Source organism: Aedes albopictus, chromosome 1 (genome assembly GCF_035046485.1).
Source record: "Aedes albopictus strain Foshan chromosome 1, AalbF5, whole genome shotgun sequence".
Lineage (NCBI taxonomy): Eukaryota > Metazoa > Arthropoda > Insecta > Diptera > Culicidae > Aedes > Aedes albopictus.
Genome location: NC_085136.1, coordinates 114966290 through 114990986, shown reverse-complemented (window position 1 = coordinate 114990986; position 24697 = coordinate 114966290). Strand labels below are relative to the sequence as shown.

General features: G+C 38.5%; 1 protein-coding gene across 2 annotated transcripts; it reads left to right on the top strand.

The window, feature by feature from the left end:
• The first annotated feature begins 1359 nt into the window (after positions 1-1359).
• LOC115267201 (uncharacterized) lies at positions 1360-22601 on the top strand. 2 transcript variants are annotated; one of them, XM_029874074.2, is made up of 2 exons: positions 1360-1480; positions 20563-22601. In XM_029874074.2, the coding sequence occupies exon 2, from the start codon at positions 20600-20602 to the stop codon at positions 22076-22078; it is 1479 nt and encodes a 492-aa protein (XP_029729934.1). In that variant the 5' UTR covers positions 1360-1480; positions 20563-20599; the 3' UTR covers positions 22079-22601. The 2 variants fall into 2 exon arrangements, with proteins under 2 accessions (XP_029729934.1, XP_062702488.1); XM_062846504.1 differs by lacking the exon at positions 1360-1480 and adding an exon at positions 17522-17872.
• The last annotated feature ends 2096 nt before the right edge of the window (positions 22602-24697 follow it).

Sequence of the window (24697 nt, the reverse complement as noted above, 5' to 3'; positions counted from 1 at the left end):
ACCCGAATATTTACCAGGATGCTTTCTTGTATTGGCTGCGTATGTGTTAGATTAGATTAAATTAGATTCGATTATATTATGTTAGATTAGATTAGATTATTTTAAATTAGATTAGATTATATTAGTTTAGATTAGATGTTACATGTAAATCTTATGTACTACTGTGTACTTAGTATCATTGAAGTCTAATTACATTAGGAGAACAATGTAATACGTTAAATGTTAAGGTTTTATAGATGTATGCTGATGTTTTCTAGATAACAATTTATATTCAGGTGTGCAATGAAGTTGATGCGCAATAGATGTGTAAATTGTAGTGAAATGTAAGGCAACTAGTATTGGTTAATGTTTCATTTGATCACTGCATGCTCTACAAAGTAGTTGTTTGCATTCTCGGAATTGTTTTTTTTTTCTGGATGATGACCAGGGGCCAGGGACCTGAGTGCAAGATTACGAGATTACGTGAAGGTCGAGTATAAATATTGCTATTCCAGAGAAATCATCCAATGTGGAGGAGTGAATCATCATGTTGTATGATTTCTCAAGAACAGCAATGTTTAGTTCGGCGTTCACGTAACCTCGAGGTTATCTTGACACAGGCCCCTCCCTCTGGCAACCATTTATAAAAAATCTTTTGACCAAACGTTAAACTGCTGCGCTGTATAAAAAAGTACTTATGATCAAAAATAAAAATGTTAGACCGAATCAATCGAATATCCAACAAAATGCAGCGGACTACTTCACGACCGGCGGACACAATGAACCGGACCAAGGCCGAAACAATTTCGGGAATTCGCGTAACGTGATCGGAATAATTATTGAAGCAAATTAAGGATCCACTACTGGATAAAATGCCCCATCAAAGGGTTCATTCAAATATAACGTAACCCAATGGGAGGAGGGAGGGGGTCTAGCGCTGTGTTACGTTTCATACAAAATTTCAAAATCTTCCATACAAAAGGTGTTACGTTGGAGAGGGAGGGGGTCTAAAAATGTCTTATTTTCCGATACATAATATTTGAATGAACCCAAATGGAATGCTTGTCTCATTTCGGCCGCCACGAATAGCGCAACATTCTGCAATGCATTTGAGACGTGATTTCAGATTTCTTCGAATGCGTTGCTATTTATTAAACATTCCGAAAAAAAAAACATCATTAACAGACGTGAACAAAACGACATCAACCACGACAAAGTCACGTACATCATCATCACATGATCTTCTAACTTTGTGCGAAGACTACTTTCGTCTTCGCTTTGTTGCAGCGTTGCCGAATCGATACGTAACTTCCGCTCATCTCTGTATTCAGGATTTCTATATTTTAACGCGGCGCGTGATTAAATCAGTTTTGTGTAGACCGTTGCGAAGAACGGTCGTTTGTTTCGTGACTGCTTAGATGAAAAAAATTCAGTTGGTGGATTCTGCCGCTTACAATACGGGGACTACATAGTTTAGAAATCAGATAGTCCAACATTATATGTAAGTATCTGAGAGCCTGCACCGGTCTTAGGCAACCATGACTTGTTTTTGTAAAAAAAATGTGAATGGTAGTGGCCATTATCGTCATGATATTTTGTGATTCCATGACTTTTTTGTCATGTTTTCGGAAACGGATGTTATCCCGACACAGGGCACATAATGGAGTGGGCCAATTCCAGGGGGAATACTCTTTTAAATTCGTCGTTAGATACTATCGCGTGTCCGGTTTAAAAGACTAAGACGTCTTGTATTTATAATTAGTGCAGTGGTAATATGAAAGCAACTATATATGTTAAACGTGATGTTAAACCTTACAGCATAGGTTCCCAAACTTTTTGAGTGCGCGACCCCCATTTGCCAGTAGACGTGCTTTCGGCGACCCACCATAGAAATTCCCTCATTTGTTGTCTGTTACAATAAATTATTCAACTGTCCCTCGCGACCCCCTGGATGGAGGCCGGCGACCCCCCTGGGGGGTCGCGACCCACAGTTAGGGAAACCATGCCTTACAGTATTTTCAGTTCTGTTGCAGATCTTTCATATCAGTTGCCACACACCACCCCCCTGGTCACCAGATTTATTTTTCAATATCGAGCCAACTCAAAAATTATCCAAAGTTTATTCAGAGTCCCAGAAATAATATCTCAACAATTTAATATTCTAATATTTTAATATTTTACCCCCTAATACCCAATCCCGCCTTTAGACGGGGTATAGTTGGAGCATTCTTGTAATTTTTGTTTCGAGGAAAATTTTTTTTTTTATATTTTTGGCTGATATTGAGGACTGTTTTGTATATCTCAAAATGGTTTTTGGTGTATTTTAAAGCGTTTTTACATTTTTCAAAAATCATTAAAAAAAAGATGTTTTAGTCACCGTTTAGAAGCCATTGTTTATTTTGTATTGAATCGCTACAATTAACATATATATTTTAAATTTTTCCCAAATCATTCTATCCTTGTTTAATAGTTTAAGGCAATCGAATACACTCTAAAATTATTTTCCTTAAAATTACACGGAAAATAAAATTTTTCGTGAATAAAATTTAAAATAATTATGTTCAATAATAATCATAAAATCTCAAAATGTTTTCATCTCAAAGAATCCGTTCCCCAAATTGGCTTCCAGGAAAAATATAAAAGTGTGGGGATGTTCAAAAATAAAAATTAGAAAAATCAAAAACTAAAATTCACGAAATCGAGAATTGAAAAGAATCATCTTCCAAAACATGTTTAAATCGATTTTAGATGACGAAAAATGATATTTTGATCAAAATCAAAAATTTGGGTATTGGAGGGTTAATAATTAAGGTTTATATCCGCAATTATCAAACCTTTTTTACTCGAGAGCCACAGGAAATTTCGCCAAATATTTCTCACAGAGAACCATTTCAATCTTATCTTAGATTTTACCAAATAACAAGCTTGGTTGAATGGCTAAATTTTGTGGTGTTTATTTATGAAATACGAAAACAGCATGCCAAATTTTCCAGATTTGCCGGAACGCCAGACAATCTTCAAGGGGTTCCTGCGGGAATTTTTTTTCCAGAGAATCCTACAGGAATTCATCCAAAGATTTCTCCAGGAATTACTTCAGGGAATCCTACAAGAATTCCACCGGGAATTCTCCTAGGCATTCTTCCAGGAATTTTTTCAGGGATTCCTCCTTGGATTCTTGCAGAGATTTCTCCAGGATTTTTTTCTGCTATTCCTCCAGCAATTGCACCAGATATTCCTCCAGGAATTGCTTCAGGGATTCCTCCAGGAATTGCCCAGGAGTTCTTCCGGGAGCTTCTCCTAGGATTGCTTTAGGAATTTTTCCTGGAATTCCTTCAGAAATCTAGAGTTTCCCTCAGAAATTCATCCAGTAATTGTTGCAAGAATTTCTCCAAAGATTCATCCAAGGATTCCTGCAGCAATTCTCAAAGGAAAATCTCCAGAAATTCCTCCAGGATTTCATCCAGGAATTTCTGCAGGAACTCCTCCAGGAAATTCTTCTGGAATCACCCAAAGAATTTATTCAGGAACTCGTCCAGTAATTTCTGAAGGAATTGATCCAGGAGTTGCTCCTGAACATCCTTCAGAAATCAGGGGTTTCTTCAGAAATTCTTCCAGGGAAATCTCCAGGAATACTTTCAGTATTTTTTTAGGTATTTCTCCAGGTATTCCTCCAGGAATTTCTCAAAAGATTCCTCCAGGAATACCACGGGAATCCTTCTAGACATTCCTCCAGGATTTTATCCAGGAATTTCTCCAGGAACTCCTCCAGAAATTCCTCCAGGAATTACCCCAGGACATCCTTCATAAATTTTGTTGGCAAATCCTCTAGGGATTTCTCCAGGAATTTCTCCAGGAATATCTCCTGAGATTCCATCAGGAATCCCTTCACGAATTTCTCCAGAGATTCCTGCATGAACTTCTACATGGATTCCTCCAGAAAGTCCATCGAAGATTCCTCCAGGAAATCCTCCAAAAGTTCTTCCAAGGATTCTTCCTCTAAGGATTTCTTCAGAAATTCTTCCAGGAGTAGAACTTCCTGGAACACCTTCAGGACTTTTTCAGGGATTCCTCCAGGGATTTTCTGCAAATTTCTTCAAGGATTCCCGCTGCGATTTCTTCAGAAATTCCATCGAGGATTTCTCCAGGAATTCCTCCAGAAATTCCGCTCCAGAAATTTCCTAAGGGATTTTTCAGAAATAGAAATCTCCCAGATTCCTCTATAAACTCATTCAGTAATTCTTCCAAGAATTTTTCTACAGATTCCTCCAGCAATTCCCGCAGGAATACTTTCAGGAATTCCTCCAGGATTTTATCCAGGAATTCCTGCAGGAAATACCCCAGGATTTTTTTTTTCAGCAATTAATCCAGGAAATTATCTAGGAATTGGTCCTGGACATCCTTCAGAAATTATATCAGCAATTTCTCCAGGATTTTTTTTTTAATCCTTAAGGTATTTCTTCAGAGATTCTTCCAGGAAATTCTCCAGGAATTTCCTCAGAATTTTTTCATGGATTGCTCCAGACATTCCTACGGGAATTCCTTCAGAGATTTGTCCAGGAATTGCTTCAGGGATTCCTTCAAGTAATTATCCTCCAGAAATTTCTCCAAGAGTTCTTCCAGGAAATCCTCCTAGAATTTCTCAAGGGATATTTTCAGAAATTTCTCCAGCATTTCCTCCCAGAATTCCTCTGGAGATTTCTCCAGTAATTTTTCCAGAGATTACTCCAAGAATTCATCCAAGAAATTTCTCCAGGATTTCCTGTTGGGTCTTATTCAAGAATTCTTCCTATAATTTCGTCTGGAATTTGTTCAGAAGTTTCTCCAGGACTCTCTCTATAGATTTTCCAAGGAATTTGCTTCAAGGATTTCTCCAAGAACTCCCCCAAGGATTCCTTCTGAAATTTCTCTATGATTTTCTCTAGGAATTCTAGGAAGATTGCTTCTGATTTTTTCTAGGGATCGCTCCTAGAATTCCTCCAGGAATTTCTCCAGAACTTCCTCCAAGGAATCCTCCAGTAATTTATCTAGGATTTCTTCTAGGATTTCCTCAGGAGATCTCTTCAGATACTTCTCTAGGTATTCGTCCCACAATTTATACGGGAATTCCTCCAGGTCTACTTTTAGAAATTTATTCAGAGATTACTCCGGGAATTCCTCCAGGAATTCTACAGGGCTTCCTCCAGGCATTTGTAACTGCCGATGGGACGCTCCACGAGTCCTGTGGCATCGGCGTCCATACGCCCAGGCCAGCTCACCTTTGAAGTCCCTCAGGGTCGGCATTGACCAGGGGGAAACCCGAGCATTCCTACACTTACCTGCCAACTGAACAAACAGCGAACAATAGGGGAGGCCAAATTAACAGTTTGAAAGAAACTCTCTTGTTTTTTTTTTTTATAATAAAAGATATAAGTTTAGTTAACCTACATATATTCTGGGTCGTAAAGGGTTAGTTGTACATGTTTTTGTTTGATCGTTGGGGCCCATTGGTGTCGATGTCGGTGGAAGGGGAGGAGAAGACGTACCTGCTGAAGCACATGGCGTCGTCGCGGGGTGTTGAGCCACGGAGAGAACGGAGAGGACGGCGCCTCGGGCGCCGGTTAGCTTCCAGCCGGATTCGGAATCGACGGTCGAACGCCCGATATCGGTAGTGGCGATGGCTGGGCGGGATGCTTAGCCGTTGGAGATGCACGCCGTGCACAATAGGGTGAAGGGCCAAAATCCTGGCGAAAATTCTACCATTCCCATAGACCATTGACGGTAGGTCTAGGGATCTTTAACACAAGTTGCTAACGACCCTGGCACGGGATCGTAATAGCCACACTTCAAACTTATGTCCGTACTACACTTCACTTGGGCTTGGCGGCACTCTTCAAAAACACATGTGGCTTCTTTGCTATCCCAGACTACAATCCCTTTACAATATCCACTCTTCATCCGATAATCCTCATCTCCCGCTTAAAATCCTCGCCCCTCACTCTCCTCCCATCCTACTCCATTCATCCCCTCCTTCCTTCATAGTCTTTTATTTCATCAGGTTTAGTGTTATCGTGTTCACATTTCTTCCCTTTCCAAAACAGGTTCAAAACTAGGGTTACATCATTCGGTTTAATGGAATTTTGAATTTAATTTATTAACAGTAATTCTCAGATCATCTTTTTTTTTTTTTACTAATAATACTAATATTACAAAGTTTTATTTTAAATAATTGCATGAAAAAAACTAATTTTACTAACATATATTTTATTTATTTTAATTTAAACACAAAAAAAGGTTTATATTTAACAAATCTATGGGCCGAACTATGGGATTGCGTCAAAAGAACTCAATTTTGGGTAGTTTGGCGGCTCCATTCCTGTAAGAATTGCTCCTGGGATTTATCCAGGAATCTTCCAGGGATTGTTCCGGGAGTTCCTCAAATTATTTCTTCAGAAATTCCCCTCAGGTTCTCTTCAAAAATTCATTCAGGAGTTTCTTAGGAAATTTTAGAAAACAATCATCTTTTCAGGGATGTACCTGAAAACTTCTCCAGGTTTACCTGATGCCAGCACCTACCAGCACCACGTTGATTTATGTAGATCAGGCGAGTTTTTTAACGTATTGTACAAAATACAACAGCATGACTGCTGAAGGGTGAAATAACGCTTTTAGAATATATATTATTACATTCAATTTCATCGTATTGCGTATGAATATGGAAGCTAGTATAAACACAAATTTGCTAAGGGTGCTTGACCAACCCCAAACCAGAAAAGCTGGCTACGCCCTTGCATCCGATTATTGCCCGAATTGGCTTCGTTTCCGCTGCCTTTTCACTTTCATTTCCATAAACTAATCTCTAAAAAAAATCTCTGGAGAAATATTTAAAGAAATGTTTCGGGGAATTTCTGGAAAACTACCCGACGAATTACGGAACGTAACCCTCAAGACATTCCCGAAGTTGTTTCTGCAAAAGCCTCTACAGGAGCTCCGAATAAAACCTTTAAGTAATTTCTGAAAGAATCCTTACTGCAATCTCCGCAAAAATCCCTAGAGGCATCCCTCATTGAAGGAGTCCCTACTGCAATCTTTGAAGAAATCTCTTTGAGAAATCCATGGAGCAGTTTAAGAAGAAATCACAGCAGAAATGGGTTGATAAATTCTAGCATGAATTCCAGGAGAATTTCCAACAAGATTTTTTAAAAGACTTTCAGAAGCAATACTAAGAGATTTTCGTATAGGAATACCAAGAGGTAACCCTGGAAAAATCTCTAGATGGATCCCCGGGAAATCCATAGAGGATGCCCAATTGGGAAATCTAACAAAGCAATCATAGTGAAATCTCTAGATGAATTCCTATATGAGTAATAACTGAAGGCAATAATATAGGAACTTTTTAAGAAATTCCTAGAAAGATCCCTGAAGGAATCCTAAGAGGAATTCTTGAAAAACTCCCTAGGAAAATCGCTAGATTTATTCATAAGTCGGATGGCTCCACGGGCACATTCTCCTCCATTTGGGAAATTTGTGTCTTCCGTAGATTTATTCATGCACTAATGCACGGAGTAATTCATATAGCAATTATTGATGAAGTATCTAAAAAATTATCTGAGTACATCACTAAAGGAGTTCCTGTAGAAATTACTGGATAAAGGCCTACAGGAATACCAATAGGAGTTTCTGGAGGAATCTCAGCAGGGGTTCCTGAAGGAATCCCTGGGGGTGTTTTAGGGAAAATGCACGAACAATTCCTAGGGAAATATTTGAAAGGATTCTAATAGAAACTTCCAGAAAAATTCTTGGAGGAACTTCGGCCGAAGTTCCTGGACTATCAATTCAGATACAGGGGGTGGCCAAAATGTTTGGGATAAGGACTGTTCATTAAAGAAAGTGGACACCTGTTTTTCAATAGAAAATATGTATTTTCGAACCAATTCAAAAGTTTATTTTTTATAAATGACAATTAACATACATGTGGCCGAATTCACGTGAGTTTGAACATTTACTTCGCTTTTCGGAAGAACGCTCAGACTTTCCTCTTGATGCCTCCCATAAAATTCTGCACAACTTTCTCCGTAACTTTTCGTTGTGCTGCAGACAATTTTTTTTTTGAAGCAATCAACAGAGCTTGCTTCTCTTCCATCTTTCTTGAGATGCCGCTTAATTATTGTCCGGTAACTTTCCACATGACGCTGTTCAGAGAAGTTTTGTGGATTTTGCCATTTTTCGTCAAAATCGACTTTTTCCGTCTTGAGCTTCTCTAGTGTAGAAGAAGCGTAATATGTGGATGCCAGATCCGACTAAAACAAAAGAGGATCCGTATGTTTTCGGTAGATGGGTAGAAGTCGTTTTTTGATGCATTCATTTCTGTTATTTTCACCGTTGATTGTTCCCGTTGTGAAATACGAAGAGAAGAACTCTTTAAGCCACATGAACAATCGGCTCGCCACACCAAAAACTTTTTCCCAAATTTTTCAGTTCTGATGTACCCTACATCATCCGGCACATCTGTCCCCTGCTTAGCGTTAAAAAATTGCGGTCCCGGAAGTGTATTAGTAAGCCAATTCTCGAATGACAACTTTTTGGAACACCATTTGTGCAGAATTAATCTGCTAGTCTCAAAGCTAATACGACCTATCGCTCGAAAATTATTACTTTTTTCCGTTTTCTTTGAGTGTGTTGCCGAAGTGAACAATGATTATACACACTGAGCAAAAATTCACATTTTTTTGTTTAGTTTTAACTCTAAACTATTGGTAAACAGATGTCCACTTTCTTTAATGAACAGTCCTTAGGCAACTTTTTTTCCCTCACGAAAAAATTCAACATGCTGTAACTTTTTATAGAGTGCGTCAAAAATTCCCAGATTTTGACCGTTTGTCAACCTATGATATGTGCATAATTGGTGCAAATATGAGCTCGATTGGTTAATCTTTCACGAAGTTATAACCGTTCTCGTAAAGCACTATTTTTTAAACAACTAATTTTTCAGTTGGCATATCTCGGAGGCCAGTGAACCGAATTGAAAAAAAATTTGAGCGATTTTCAACTTTAAAATAGTGCTTGAAAATTCTTCAAAACAAAGGTACTTTTCAAACGTTGGAAAAAGTTATGATGTTTTGATATTTTCACCCATATATAGGAAAATGAGTCAAATTTACAATACCGCTCAAAAAATACTAAATGTGTTCTTCCATTAATCTAAATATGCTCTAATATATCTAAATATAGATATTTTAAGAACAGAAGTAGAACATATTTGAATATCAAAACTAAAATTTAATAACATAGATATGAAAAAATTACATGTTTTCGAGAAATATCCAAAAACTGTCAATCCATCTTAACTTTTTTCAACGTTTGAAAAGTACTTATGTTTTGAGTAATTTTCAAGCATCACTATATTGATGATAATCGCCCAAAATTTTATTCAATTCAGTTCACTGGTTTTTGAGATATGACAGTTCAAACATTAGTTGTCTAAAAATAGTGTTTTACGAGGACGGTTATAACTTCGTGGAAGATTAACCAATTGGGCTCAAATTTGTACCAAAGATGCACATATTATAGGTTGACAAACAGTCAAAATTTGAGATACTTTGGTGCACTCTATGAAAAGTTACAACATGTTGAACTTTTTGTGAGAGAAAAAAAAGTTGCCTATCCCAAACATTTTGGCCACCTCCTGCATGTATAGAGAAATCTCAGCAGGATGTCTTGAAAGAAGTGCTAGGAAAATCCCTACATAAATCTATGTAGCAATTGTTGGAGGAATTGTTGGAGATATCCTTGGAGAAACCCGTGGAATTCATGTAGATTTTTTTTTGGAAAACGTCATGCAGGAATACCAGCAGTTTTTTTTTTGAATCCTAGCAGAAGTTTCTGAACGAAACTCAAGAAAAGCTTCTGGAGAAATCACAGGAGGAATATCTCGAAAAATCTTACAGAGACACATCTGAATGGATCGTTATAAAATCCCCGAAAGAATTCCTTTAAAAACTTCCGGCGGGATTCTTGAAGAAACATCAGCAAAAATACAAACTCTGGGGGAATGCCACCTTGAATTCCTCGAATCCAATCGAATTCCTCTAATGGATAAAACTCTGGAAGAATTCCGACAGCATTTTTTGAAACAATCCAAGCAGGAAATCTACTACACAAATCTCATAATAAATATCTGGTGCAATCCTAACAAGTAAACTTGGAGAAATCCCAGGGCTGGCGGAAAGAAAAAGTAAATTGGTTGACTGGTTATCGCAACAAGTGTTTATTGTTTGTTCTGTTTCAGATAATGTTAAGAGTCTTTAAGCCCATATAACCGATGTGGTAAGCGCATGCAAAGCCATGCAGAGGGTGGCGAGTTTGATTCCCGGTTAGCCCAGAATCCGTGTCATAATTGACATTCATCATTGACACAATTTCCTTTACTACTTTGTGTATAAAATATCTTCATGACTACTACACGATACAGTACGGACCCGATTTTGTCAGCCCCATTTTGCGACGAACATTTTGTTCTCATTATCGAACGGTCAAACTTTGACAAATTCATTAAAGATCACCATCAAACTACTGCTGAAAGGCAGAACATAGAGGGACAAAAAGTGTGTATATCTGATTAAATTTTTGAGGGGAGCAAAAAATGTGTTTCGGAAAGGGGCTGACAAAATCTGGTCACTTACACTGTGGTGCATAATTGTTCGGACAAACGTCGGTTTTCATACAAAATGACCAAGTTCGGGATGCTGTAACTTTGGTTTGCGTTGATGGACTGAGCTCAATTTTTGACACGAAACTACCCATATGCTGAATTTTACGTATACGAAGTACAAAATGTTTTCGTTCCCAGGTTTGGGCGTGGCAAGGTGTTCATAATGTGCAAAAGTGATCGAATAGCGGCACGCATGTAAATCAAAGGAGTAGCGCTGTCCGATTACTTTTGCACATTTTAAACGCCTTGGTACGCCCAAACCTGTGAACGAAAACTTTTTGTACTACGTAAACGTAAAATTCAGCATATTAAAGAATGTATTCGATGACATTTGGACATCTATATAAATAAAAATGGAATGGTATTTGTATGTCACGAATAGGCTCAGGAACGGGCCAACGAATCGACCCCATTCTTTCTGGGCTGCATTCGTGCAGGGCTTCGACGTGTTCCTACGAAAAAATAATTGGGAAATTCGACCGGGAAAGCAACAAAATCGGGAAAATTAGAAATTCCATTTTTCGTGAAATTTTCCCCCGGAACTGTAGGGTGGGGCGGGGCAAGATGGGTCGCGGGGCAAGATGGGTCAGTGCCATTTTCGGGCGCCTTACTCATGTTTTGATTATGTTAATAATTTTGTTAGATGACCAGCATGAATATACAAAATTTTGGGGCATTGATTGAAAAATGATTCACTCTCATTGGAAGTAAAAAATAAAATGGTTTTTAGCCATTTTTCTTATGCGATACATTCCATATAATCTCCATATAAACGGCCGCGGGGCAAGATGGGTCACCTTCAATTTCGAACGTACTTTTGGAGCATTCAAAAGATATTTATTTTTTATTACAAGACTATCTCATAACTCACTTCAATCCAGCGGAATGAACGCTCAAAATTATAACATAAAATTATGATAATTTTTTAATGAAAACATCGATTTTTAAGACGCCTTCGGACCACTCAAATCGTAAAGTTTTTTATATTCCAAATAAATTTATAAAATGTTTATAGTAGCTCTTGTTTACTCAGTATGTATATGGAGCATATATGAATGCGGGACAAATCTTATATTTTGACGATTTTCGTTGAGAAAATGTGAATTACTTAAAAGGTGACCATCTTGCCTCGCACTTTTTTCACGGTTCACAATCGATCACTTTTTAAAACTGCTTGTTTAACATCATATTTTGTATTTAATAAACTTTTTATCGACTTTTACAATAGCTAACTAGTGTATTAAAGAGTAGCGGACGAATACAAACCAATACGATTTGTATTCACAAAGTTATGGTGATCCATTCTTAGGTGGCCCATCTTGCCCCGCCCCACCCTATGTCAAAAACATAGTAGGCAGGCAATACGACGTTTGCCGGGACAGCTAGTAGAAAATAATATATAACTTTTGTTAGCGTTTACAAAAATGGGTACTTTTCTATCACGAATAGTATATTATGCTTAGCTAATACCATATTTTTTTTTTATCAAAATCGGTTGAGTATTGATATCGTTGAAACAAGGAATTGTCATTTGAGAATCCTGGGCAAACAAACATTTTGGAAAATATAACTTTTTTGCCGTTTTAACTCTGGAGCCAATAATACTGAACCGATTTCAATGAAAATTTTTATGTACGTGAAGTATGTATGTAGAGGTATTTTGTCAAAATTTCATTCAATTTGATCCAATCGTTAAAAAGTTATAGCCATATATGTCGCACTATGTCACAATAAGCAGATGTGGTTTTTGGTATAGTGAAATTCAAACTGCTCTGACTACGAAAGTACTCAACGAAAATGGCTGTAATTTTCGGGGAAAACAGTTTAACACAACAATTTTACACTGTCCAAGTTTCATCAAAATCGAGACAGTGTTACCAGTTCTACAGTCAAAATAGTAGACGCGGAACTAAAAATGGTTAAAAAGTAACTAAAATCACAGAGAACAGTCATCCAGGCTAGAACAAATTTCATTCGGAAAGTTTTGTAAGGATTTGAATCTTTACTTGAGTAAGCTTGCTAACCAATACATGGTGACAACACTAACGCCACCAAACACCATATTGCCACAGTCAGTGGTGAATTGAAACATTTCAAGAGGTGAATTAAATTAGTATGGGAAATTAACCGATTGCAGCGCCACGCTATTGCCACCTGTGTTGTCGATTTCAAATGGCCGTTAAATTCCTTACACAGTTTCGGAACTGGACTTAGATGTCTGTTCTGTGTGCTAAAGTTTACCTTGAAGCGATTTGAGCTTTGTATATTTACTAGAAAAAGGACTGAACCGATTTCGATCAAATTTTTACCACTTAATTCATACTATGTTAAGAATATCGAGTGTCGAACGTTTTGACGAGATAACAAAAAAATTATATCATGATCAATTTTTTGAAATGGATGCCCAAATTTTCTAAAATCTCATTTTATGTTATCGACAATACCTGCGCCAATACTAAACCGATTTTAATGAAAATTTTATGGTATTAACACAGAGAACAGACATCCAAGTCCAGTTCCGAAACTGTGTAAGGAATTTAACGGCCATTTGAAATCGGCAACACAAGTGGCAATAGCGTGGCGCTGCAATCGATTAATTTCCCATACTAAATTAATTCACCACTTGAAATGTTTCAATTCACCACTGACTGTGGCAATATGATGTTTGGTGGCGTTAGTGTTGTCATCGTGTATTGGTTTGCAACCTTACTCAAGTAAAGATTCAAATCCTTACACAACTTTCCGAATGAAATTTGTTCTAGCCTGGATGTCTGTTCTCTGTGGTATTAACTACACATAATATACTATTTATGGTCAAAAAATTAGCTATTTTCGCGAACACAATCAAAAGTTATACAATATTTTCTGTGTCCAAATTTCATCGAATACAATCTTTAATAGTTCTATGTCAACAATTGAGCTCGATCCATGAACGCAAACCATAGTTACAGCATCACAAACTTAGTTATTTTGTATGAAAATCGGCGTTTGTCTGATCAATTATGCACCGCAGTGTATGTATACATATGCAAAATAGACACTGGCTGGGGATCTCAGTTAAAAATTGTGAAAGTTCTCATAAAATACTAAACTGAGGAGCAGGCTATGTCCCAGTTGGAACGTCACGCCAAGAAGAGAGAAGGCTGGAATCATTAAGCAGCAATATTGATTTAAAACATTGGCTAGGGTTGGGTGCTAAAATGGCATAAATGTGTTAGTTTGCAAAAAAGTTTGATCGTTTTCAAAAGTTACACGAGCTTTGTGCATTGCGTATTTTTTCTATGATGCCTAAATACATCAACTGAATTAATATTGATTAAAAAAATTGAAATGTTGAATGGAAAACACATTAATTTTTCTAATTCAAAAAAGGCTGACAAAACCGGGTCAAAAAGCTGACAAAATCGTGGGAAGACAAAATCGGGTCCCTACTGTAATCTAACTAAACCTCTACACTAGACCTGAAGATAGGAAAGAGTACGTACTAGTACGTAATCCTTCAGAAGCAGTTTGCCAGACGTATGCGGAAAATTACATCCATTAAGACACTGTTGCAAACTGACTGAGAAAGTTTTGTTTTACTTATTCGTTTATTTGGAAGGCTCGGGCGCCACATGGGCGTAACTAAGCCGAAATGTTTTGTTTTTACATTGATTTTTCATTTTACAATTCATTACTGCCTTAATACTACTCAACTGTTAGTTTGAGAAGCCGAAGTACTCGCGGCTGTTTCGAGGTTAAGGATTGAGAAAGAAAAGAAAAAAAATAAAATTGGAAAGAATGTATTTATGGGTTTAAAACTAAATTATTTGCTAACTTATACTAAAAACATTATTGATGGGACGAATTGTCCATATCTGTAACGGAACCATAAAGAAAGGACTTTATCGGTAGACAACGACAAGAAGAGGACAAACGGAAGGGGGATGACGACAGACGGGGGCGAACAACAAAACCCAAAGGCGGACAACGAAAACAAAGAACGTACTACGTCAAACTCTGACATCAACACGTTTCAAAAATTGGTAATCAGGTTCATGTATTCCAATTCAAGTCCTGCCAACACTTCTCTAACGGGTTTCTGTTGTTTAAAGCGGATCCGGAGAATTTCATGCAGCTCAGATCTGACCTCACGATACTCATTGCATCCCCACACGACATGTTCGATATCCTGGTAAGCCACGCCACAGACACAGATATTGCTTTCTGAGAGCCCAATACGGAAGGTAAGTGCGTTCAACAAATAGTGGTTGGACATCAGCCGACACATCACACGAATGAAATCGCGGCCTAAATTCAACCCTTTGAACCTTTGAACCATGGCTTCTTCGACACCTGTGGGATGATGGAGTGCAGCCATCTACCCATCTCTCCATCCCTCCATTTGTGTTGTCAGCTGATCAAGGTCTCCTGACGGGCCAATGCAAAAAAAAATCGTCGAAGGCGATTTGACGCTCGTAAATATCGCCTTCGCTAGCGCCCACCTTAGCCAGTAAGTCCGCTTTCTCATTGCCCGGAATTGAGCAATGTGAAGGGACCCAAGCTATGGTGATGGTGTATGAGCGTTTGGTCAAAGCACTCAATACTTGGCGTATTCCATTCAGGAAGACTCAGAAAGTTACGATAGAAGATTGGAAAGTTTTCAATTGGTCAGTCAGTCAGGATTTGCCTCTGTAGTGTTATGGTCACACTGTTTGTATTTGTCTTCTTGTTTGTTTTTTTGTATGGTTCAATATGTTGTTCTCCTCATAAAGTCAGTTGTAGTATGTTTGTTTTTTTTTTTTGTCATTGTATCAGTGGAACCCCGTATGTTAAAATATAGTCGATCCTGTGTCAAGTTGTTCTCTTGATTTCGCTCATCGTTTTCTACTGCTCTGTGTCCTTAAATTGTCATCGGTCCAAAACCCACAGAAAAATGTAACTGAACTTCTGATATTTTTCTGTTGGTGTCATAAAACTATCTAAGATAAACGAAAATATGCCAGCTGGTACGGTCAGTTGATTGCAATAAAATTTTAAAATAATAAAGAGTGCTTGCTAACCATTATTTATGTTTTCATCCCCCTACAAATACTATGAAAAATATGTATTCAAATTCGTTCAATTGTCCTATTGGTCCTACCTCGATAAACCATGTCATTTTACATGTCATGTCGAACACATTGACGTCAACAATGCGTTTAAGTGTTCGCACGTTAGCTTCGAATCTATCAGCACAATTAAGTGCTGCAAATCTCCTTCCCACTATTAACTCTTCGGTTGATTTTAATTACTTTATTTGGGGGTGATATGTATCACTAAAGAACACTACATTACAATAATCAAAATGAAACTCCTTCACTTTAATACCGTCTAGTAATCCTACATTATAGAGATGTGCAGAGGCGGCCATTGTGAGAACTGTCAAAGTGTGAGCCAAATAAACAACGTTTGTAGGAATTAAGTCGACAATAAACGTATTACAAATATTTATTTTTATTATCGAGAATTTGATGGCATCTGTAAATTTAGTAAGAAGATAATATTTAATTTATTCTGCTTTCAAAAGCGTAGGTATGCACATGAAGAAACTTTTGTCGCTGTTCTTCTCGAAAAAAAATTCATTGCTGTTGTTTGATTCACTTCTGCCGATTGGACTCGCGCTATTCTTTGCAATGCATTTCAGATTTCTTCGATTGCGCTGTTACCTATTATTTTTACACAATTTGAACATCTAGCTTTGTGGCAATAACGAGCCTGGATAAAACAAAGAGGAGAAACGTCAAAATTGGAACAGTCCATTTGCTGTCATCCCCATGGATTACTGCACGAATTTATTTGGCCTGCTTACTCTCACACGAAATTTGACGTTTGAGCGGCGTCGGCACCTCTCAAACGTCAAATTCTCTGTGAGAGTAAGCAGGCCAGAATAAATTCGTCCAGTGGACCATAGTTTCAATCGAGCAAGAGACCTGTCAAAACGACAAGGATTCGCCACTTTGGTATACTCGAGACACTTTATGTGGCAAGTGTTGGAAGCTGTTGTAAACAAAACAAACAGCGTTTCCGAATCGACGTAGAGAATTTCTAGTACCGTCCACGGCATAAATATCACAAGGCAGGCTAGTAACCTATGTAAACATCATTTTTGGATGTAAACATGTGACGTCGTTCTTATCGTTTTACGTTGATCAAATTGGCGAGGAGTACTAGATCATTGTGGAAACGCCTATGAACGATTTGAATTACGTCATCAAAAAACTCTGGAGCAACATTTGAAAAGGGCATACAAGCATTGGTAAACAATGACTTCACACGTCGCTCCTGAGCCCCCCTCAGCTTATTCACTTAGACCGTTATCAGATACACACTTAATTTTGATTACCGAGTTCGGTAATTTTTTGACGAGATTAAAACTGCTGAGCACCGAACTCGTTCAGCAAAAATGCATTGTTTACCTTTTCCATACGATTTTGACAGTTGTTTTACTGAGCCTCAGTAAAATCGATTACCGAAACTGCCGAGATCGTACTGCTGTTATAATCTCGTCAAAAAAGTACCGAACAGGCAATTCAGAAATAAGTGTGTAGAGCAAACATCGATCTTTCGGATAACGGTGTTCATTTGCGTGGGCGGGCTGCTTTTATGTCCTACGGAGCGTTTTAGAAAAAAAGGCACAAGACCTCTTGGGCCCTTTTCAAATGTTGCTCCAGAACTGTCAGATTTCCGGAAGGTATCACCTTCTAAATATCGTACACCGTGGTACCGTCAACCCCTGCGAACTCAGTTGTATCGCATCTGCCGTCGGATACGGTCGTTAGCAAATGCGCGCTTTGTAGCTTACTTTATTTTTGCCATTCGATTGTGCAAACGGTATCGTGCTTTGTCTCCCGGTCGTTTACCGTTTGCGTCGTCCGTCAGCTCCTCTCGGTGCAATCGAAATCTGCGAGATAATTAATACCGCACAGTTTCGTTTCCCTCCGGGTAGCCCTCGACCGCCATGGGCGGAGATAGCGATTTTCACAAAATCGTTGGATACGGATGTGTTGCTGATTGAATCTGTTTATAAAACAGCCAAGGACCTATCGCTGTTTATAAAGTGTTTATCTATGGAAGCGATGAAGGAATGCTTGAGAACCAACGCAGCCCCTAGGAAGTACAAATGGTTTGATGGTGGAAGTGCGTATGTGCATCGCTGGATCGCAGTTTGTCGACGGAACTCGGGAAGTACGGGAAAATAGAACAAGTAGTCCACGAAAAATTCCCCCCGGACTCCGGACTTGGACATATTTTCAATGGCGTGCGTGGCGTATATATTGATGTGGAGAGCGATATACCGCACCAGCGATAGATGTCGAAAATTGGAAGGGGCGAGTATTTTTACGACGGCCTAAAGGATGTCTGTTTTCTGTATTGAGCGGTAGGTCACCGCAAGGATTCCTGCCCTCAACAGCCCTCAACGTGTAACCTGGAAGCAGCCGCGGAAACAACAGCTGAAGAACCGGGAACTTCGTTCGTATGCTGCTGTTGTTTCAGAGGAAGGTGCGGTTCCATCGAATCGTAAATCATCGGAGGTCGAAATAATCGAAGTACTGAAAGATTCGGACTTAAATAAATGACTTGGAAAAAAAACCCGTGCGAACTTGGCCACGGTTGGCGAGATGCTGTTTTCGACTGTTTATTCAGCAGTGTTAACAATTTTGAGCATTTTTGTGCTTTTTTTCAAAGGCGCAAGATCATTGACGGAACCACCAAATGAAGTGATCAAAATCAGATGTGGAAATCCGCCTTTATTTGAATCAGGGCTGAAAATCGTCGCCGTACGACCAAAAAAGTCGACGACGAGTACGAAAACTAGATCGTCATCGTTGCTCGTTCCACATCGGATGACTCATTCAAGCCAGCGAATCGTCGTGAAGGGCTTGCGTCGTGACGAAAACAAAATCTTCATTCGCTTTGTTTCGCTCTTCGTCCAAGTGCGTCTAGCCGACGGAGTCAATGTTGCCACCAGCAACACACACAAAAAAAAGATTTAAAAAAAAAAAATAATTGCACCTGGAATCAAACAACGAACCTCTAGATTGCTAATCCAGCACTCTTACCAACTGAGCTAGTGAGGTATCACATCACCTTAAGTGCCGAAAAACCAATAAAAGCTATTCCCAGTTGGCGTTCGCTTGGCCCGTCGTAGCTCGTTTCCAGGGAACAAAGAGGACGACGAAAAAGTTGGTGGGTGACTATTTATGATTGAGCTTCGTCGTGACGCCCGCAGTCGGCGACGAAAAGGCTAATCGTCACCGTTGTTTTTTCGGACGAAGATTGTTTTATTGTTATCTTCACGCAGTGGTGACGAGAAGGACGATTGTCAACCCCAATTCAAATGTTTTCCAGAAGTGGAAACTTATTTTTGAGTTAATGTTAGGAAAAATCATATGTTTTTGTGTTTTTTCATCAAATTATGCTGAAAAGTGAGTTGTTTACGTTTTGGCTCTTCCGCCCTTTTCAAATATTGGTTTAGAATCACCAGAACATTACATACTGTTAGGCGTTTATCAGTGTATGGAGGTTTTCAATTTACAAAATAGATTTTAATTTGCAAAAACACGTTTCGCTAAGAGATTCAAAGCCAAATTTAGATTCTACTACGATTGATCTACCGGAAATAAATCATCATTCAACACAGTCAATGGCTTATTACCTAATTTTCCAAACCTGTCCATCTTACCCACCGAGTGTAGAATTAGCATAAGTTAAAATACACAAAAATAAAAACAAAACAAAAAATCTTACCCACCCTACCGGTCCGTCTTATCCACACTGTTGAAAAACATACATTTGGAGATCACATTTCAATTATCTCAAAAGTCATGGAAAATCAAATTTTATTGCAATATATATATCGATTTGCAGGCTGTAAAGTACCTTAGTAATTTTGAAGTAAATAGTGTGGAGTTAAACTTTTAATTCTTCTTCTTCTTCTTGGCGTAACGTCCTCACTGGGACAAAGCCTGCTTCTCAGCTTAGTGTTCAATGAGCACTTCCACAGTTATTAACTGAGAGCTTCCTCTGCCAATGACCATTTTGCATGTGTATATCGTGTGGCAGGCACGAAGATACTCTATGCCCAAGGAAGTCAAGGAAATTTCCTTTACGAAAAGATCCTGGACCGACCGGGAATCGAACCCGTCACCCTCAGCATGGTCATGCTGAATACCCGTGCGTTAACCGCCTCGGCTATATGGGCCCTATAACTATTAATTATCGCATTGTTTACACTGTCAAAACATAGTGTTTCCTAAACATGTCCGTCTGAGCCCCACGGCCAACCCCCCCCCCCCCCCCCCCCCCGGCGACAATATTAAATTTCTTGACAAAATAATGTTAATAATTATGTTTTAATTATTATAAACCAATCATAAGCTTAAATTGAAATATTAAAAGTTAAAAACGATGATGCTATGGGACCTTCTATTAACGGCATTCTGGCGTTCGATTTGAATAGGTCCTATTAACATAGGAATCACAGCAAACCTATTCAAATCGAACGCCAGTATTATTTCTTTGGCAACAAGACATTCGGCCAACTGATTTGGAACCATGCATTTAGTCTAGGTCATCCCTCTCAAGCCTCCTTTCGAAGTATAGAGATAAGTGACATTTCAACACACGAACACTAGCGCAAATTTTTCCTCGCACAAAAGTGCACGCCGATTGAAAGGCTATTCAGATCGCATATGCAAATATTACCCAATCGAATTGGGTAAAACGGGTAAATAATGATAAAACTAAAGTCCGGGGCAAGAGTGCAAATATTTTCCTCGCAGTTTCACAACTACATCTACAAAAAAGGCACGCATACATTTGAACGTGATTACCACTATACCAATGATTATTAACTGTGTTCTTTCTTTTCTCAGATCATAAAAAGCATCTTCTCCGTGAATTGTATTCGCCATGGCTTCCTTTAACTCGCAATCGCCGTTGAAACAAGCTGTTCAAAGGGAGTACAACATTATTCTGTTTGGCGAAACCGGCTCCGGCAAATCAACTCTGATAAATTATCTGACGAATTATTTCCAAAACGGTACACTCGAGAATTTGAAAATTGCCATTCCTACGAAGCATTATGAGGCAACCGAGGGTCTGAAGCACCACGAAGACAACGTTCAGGATACTTCAAAAAGTCAAACTAGAGCCTGTACTGTATACACTTTCAGAAAACAGGGCACGGTATACAACTTCATAGACACGCCAGGGCTCAGTGATACCGAAGGAGTGGCTCAGGATGAATCCAACATTCAGCAAATTATGGGTGCTGCTGAGCAGAGCGGAGTGTTGACGGCAATCATCCTCGTTATAAATGGAACGCAGACCCGAGCTACTGTAACCCTGTGCCGCACGTTGTGTCTGTTGAGAAGCTCAATACCGGACGTCCTTCTGCAGAACCTCGTCGTAGTACTAACAAACTGCTCTTTTACAACTGTCAACTTCAACCTGGCCCACTTAGAACCATGGACTGTTCCTGAGTCGAACGTTTTCCACATGAACAACTGTGCCTTCAGTAGACCAGTATCACAATGGACAAAAAACGAACGGATGAAGCAAAATCTGGAAAGAGAATGGAAATGCTCAATGGAAGCTATCGAAGAATTGATCCAAAATCTGAAGCAGCTTGGCGGCAAAGCGACCGAGGCTTTTAAACAAATGCGTATTAACAGAGAGAGAATAAAATCGCAGCTACAAAACATTTTGCTGGATGTAACGAAATGTCAGGATCTTCAAAACGAACTTGATATGGTGAAAACCACACAGCAAAATATAGCCACCGACATTAAAAAATATTCCGACTACAAACGAACAAAGCAAGTGGAATATACGGAATTGGTAAAATCTGAACACGGCAATAGTTTCTGCACTGAGTGCTCGACGCCATGCGAAGAAGTGTCATCTATGTACAGAACTGTCAAATCAATACCGATTTGTAGAGACGTAGTGTCCCTTTTTGAATATATGCTAAAACTACCCACTTGTCACTGCGGTCATTCAGCGTTCGATCATTACGTTAACAACGCTAGGCCAGTCAAGAAAACGAAAACCGTCGAGGAAATTCTCGGAGATGTGAAAAACGCCTATGATCTTAGCACGAAAAAAAATGAGGAAATTCAGTCTGAAATCGGTAACTTGAACACCGACATCGCTGCACTGAAATGTGCTCTCGATGCAATGCAAGAGGAAATTTTGGAATGCTGCTATCAACTCAAGAAGCTTTGCTCGCAGTTTAACTTCGTGGACGAGCTCCAAGGCGTCATAGGCGTCATGGAGAGAGATACCCGTACGCTTACTTCAACCATGGTAAGGGCAGATGCTGAGAAAAGAATTAGGAGTATCAAACACGTGATCGATACGCTGTCAAGTGCTGGGAAGAGTGGCTAGAACTAATCGTATAAACATCTAATTATTCGAATGAATGTAAGCAGTTTTGTACCTTTTTTGCTTGTCCTTTGACAGATACGCGTATTTCGACTATCATCTTCCTCAGTATCAGTTATTGCTTATATCGAAGAGCATTATTCCTATCTTATATATATATCTATATAAATAAAAATGGAATGGTGTTTGTATGTCACGAATAGGCTCGGGAACGGGCCAACGAATCTACATCATTCTTTCAGTGTTTCATTCGTACAGGGCTCCGACGTGTTCGTACGAAAAAATAATTGGGAAAATCGACCGGGAAAGCACCAAAAATGAACATATTTGAAATTCCATTTTGCGGGGCATTTTTCAACAGCGCTGCATGTCTAAAAAACACAGTAGGCAGGCAGTACGACGTTTGCCGGGACAGCTAGTATAATAATATTTTGCTTAAAACAGGGTTTGCGTTTTTTTTTTCATAGCACCATTATAGCAAAACATAATATCACATAATTAAATAATAAAAAAGGAAAAAACAAAATACTTGTTTTTGTTTATTTTTTATTTAATATTACATCAAATTCAAGATAAAACTGAATATCCATAATATACGGGTCGTAGCTGCCGTTCTCCATCCTCGGTTACGCCCGATAGAGGCTTGCATCAAAAACATAACCTCATCGAATTCCCATACGATTTGTAAACATTGCCCTCAAATTTTTTTGAGGGCAAGGACGGCTTTATGGACCGACGCCGAAGGAAAGAAAGAGAAGGAGATAATGATGACGTCAGCGTGCAAGCGCTCATGCTCGCCAAGGCACGCTTCATTCAAATGTACTCAAAGAATAATCTGATAATGACTCATCATTATCAAAAAACATTTAGTCAGATTCACAATTCAAATCGACACCATTCCAGTTGTCTAACTAGAAACCCAAAATCTAATAATTGTTATGATTGTGATGGCTATAAACTTTTTTATCGTTTTAATCTGATACAACGACCAAAACATACATGTAGTTCCCTCTCTATATTCAACGACTCCCCTTTGGTTACTTATTCTCTTTGGTACAGTGTTCATTTTAATACATATTGGTATATTTAAACTCTATTTGATATTACACTTAATGTTCCAAATGCCTTTTCCAAATATTAATATCAAAGCTCTGTTTGTTCAAATGAAGATTACTGAATCAATGTCTTGTCTTCTTGAAACTGGATAGTAACTCAGAATCGAGCCTTGAATATAGAAGCACAAACATATATATTTTCCCCTTCCTCTCTCCGAAACACACAACATCAAAACCTTCATCAGCCATGCTAGTTTGCTTAGAAATCCTCTACATAGAGATGAGCGGAAGTTACATACGTCGATTCGGCAACGCTGTTTGTTTTGTTTACAACAGCTGCCAACACTTGCACCAAAGCTAGATGATCAAACTTTGTGCGTGACTTCGTTGTGGTTCAAGTTGTATTGTTTACATTTTCTAATTATGGTAGAATTTTTTTCAAAATTTTGTTGAAATAGCGGAACAATCTAAGAAATCTGAAATTCATTGCAAAAGTGTTACGCTAATCATATCGGCAGAAGTGAAGCAAGAAGCTGGAATGGAAGTTTTTTCGACAAGTTCAGCAACAAAAGTGTCGCCATAAGTATGAGCTTTTGAAAGTAGAATTAATATGTTTTCATCTTTTTACTAAACATACATATGCCGCTAATATCTCGATATCAAAAATAAATCATTTTAATTTATTTAGTTCCGATTGCAATACCGTTCAAACGACGCCTTCCTACGAACGATAAGCATGTTCATTTGGCTCACACTTTGACAGTTCTCTCTGCACGATTGGCTCACAATGGCCGCCTCCGCAGATCTCTATAATGTACACGCTAAGATCAGTTTACCTATTTTTCTAAAATATGGGTAAATTTTATTCAAATTTGCGTAAACTTGACGCAAATATGGGTAAATAAAACTCATATTTTGGAAAAATGCACAACCTCATTTATAGGTAATATTAACCCATATTTGGGTTACAATTACTCATATGTGTGTCCACATTACTCATATTTGAGTTTTGTTAACCTATATTTGAGTATCATTTACGCATATTTGCGGTTGTGCACTTTTTGGAAAAAAGGTAAACTGATCTAAGCGTGTAGGATTACTAAGTTTGCTCAATGACAATCTGACATTTCCATAAACATATAGACGACCAAAGCGTCACAGACAAAAGACATATAATTGACAAATACAGCCTGGATTCACTGATTGGGTCACGACTGCGCTCCGATTAGCGAAGTGATGAAAAATACGTCACGAAGCACTCACATACCCAAGTAATCACAAGCATTATATCATAACTTTACCTCAATCATATTCTGGCTTAGCTAATGCAAGATAACTTTTATTCTACACCTGTCAAGTAATGAAGCGTTTAATCTACATTATGAAAGCATTGAAGCATTTTGAGATTTTGACAGTTCGGTATAGTTCTATAGGGCCGTTATTTAATGCTTCATTGCATTACCATGTTAGAAGCTTCATGGAAAACAATAATGCAAGCATTTATGACTTTATATATGCCTTTACTAAAGCTTCCATCGTTGTAAACAGAAAAATACCCCTCAGTTCA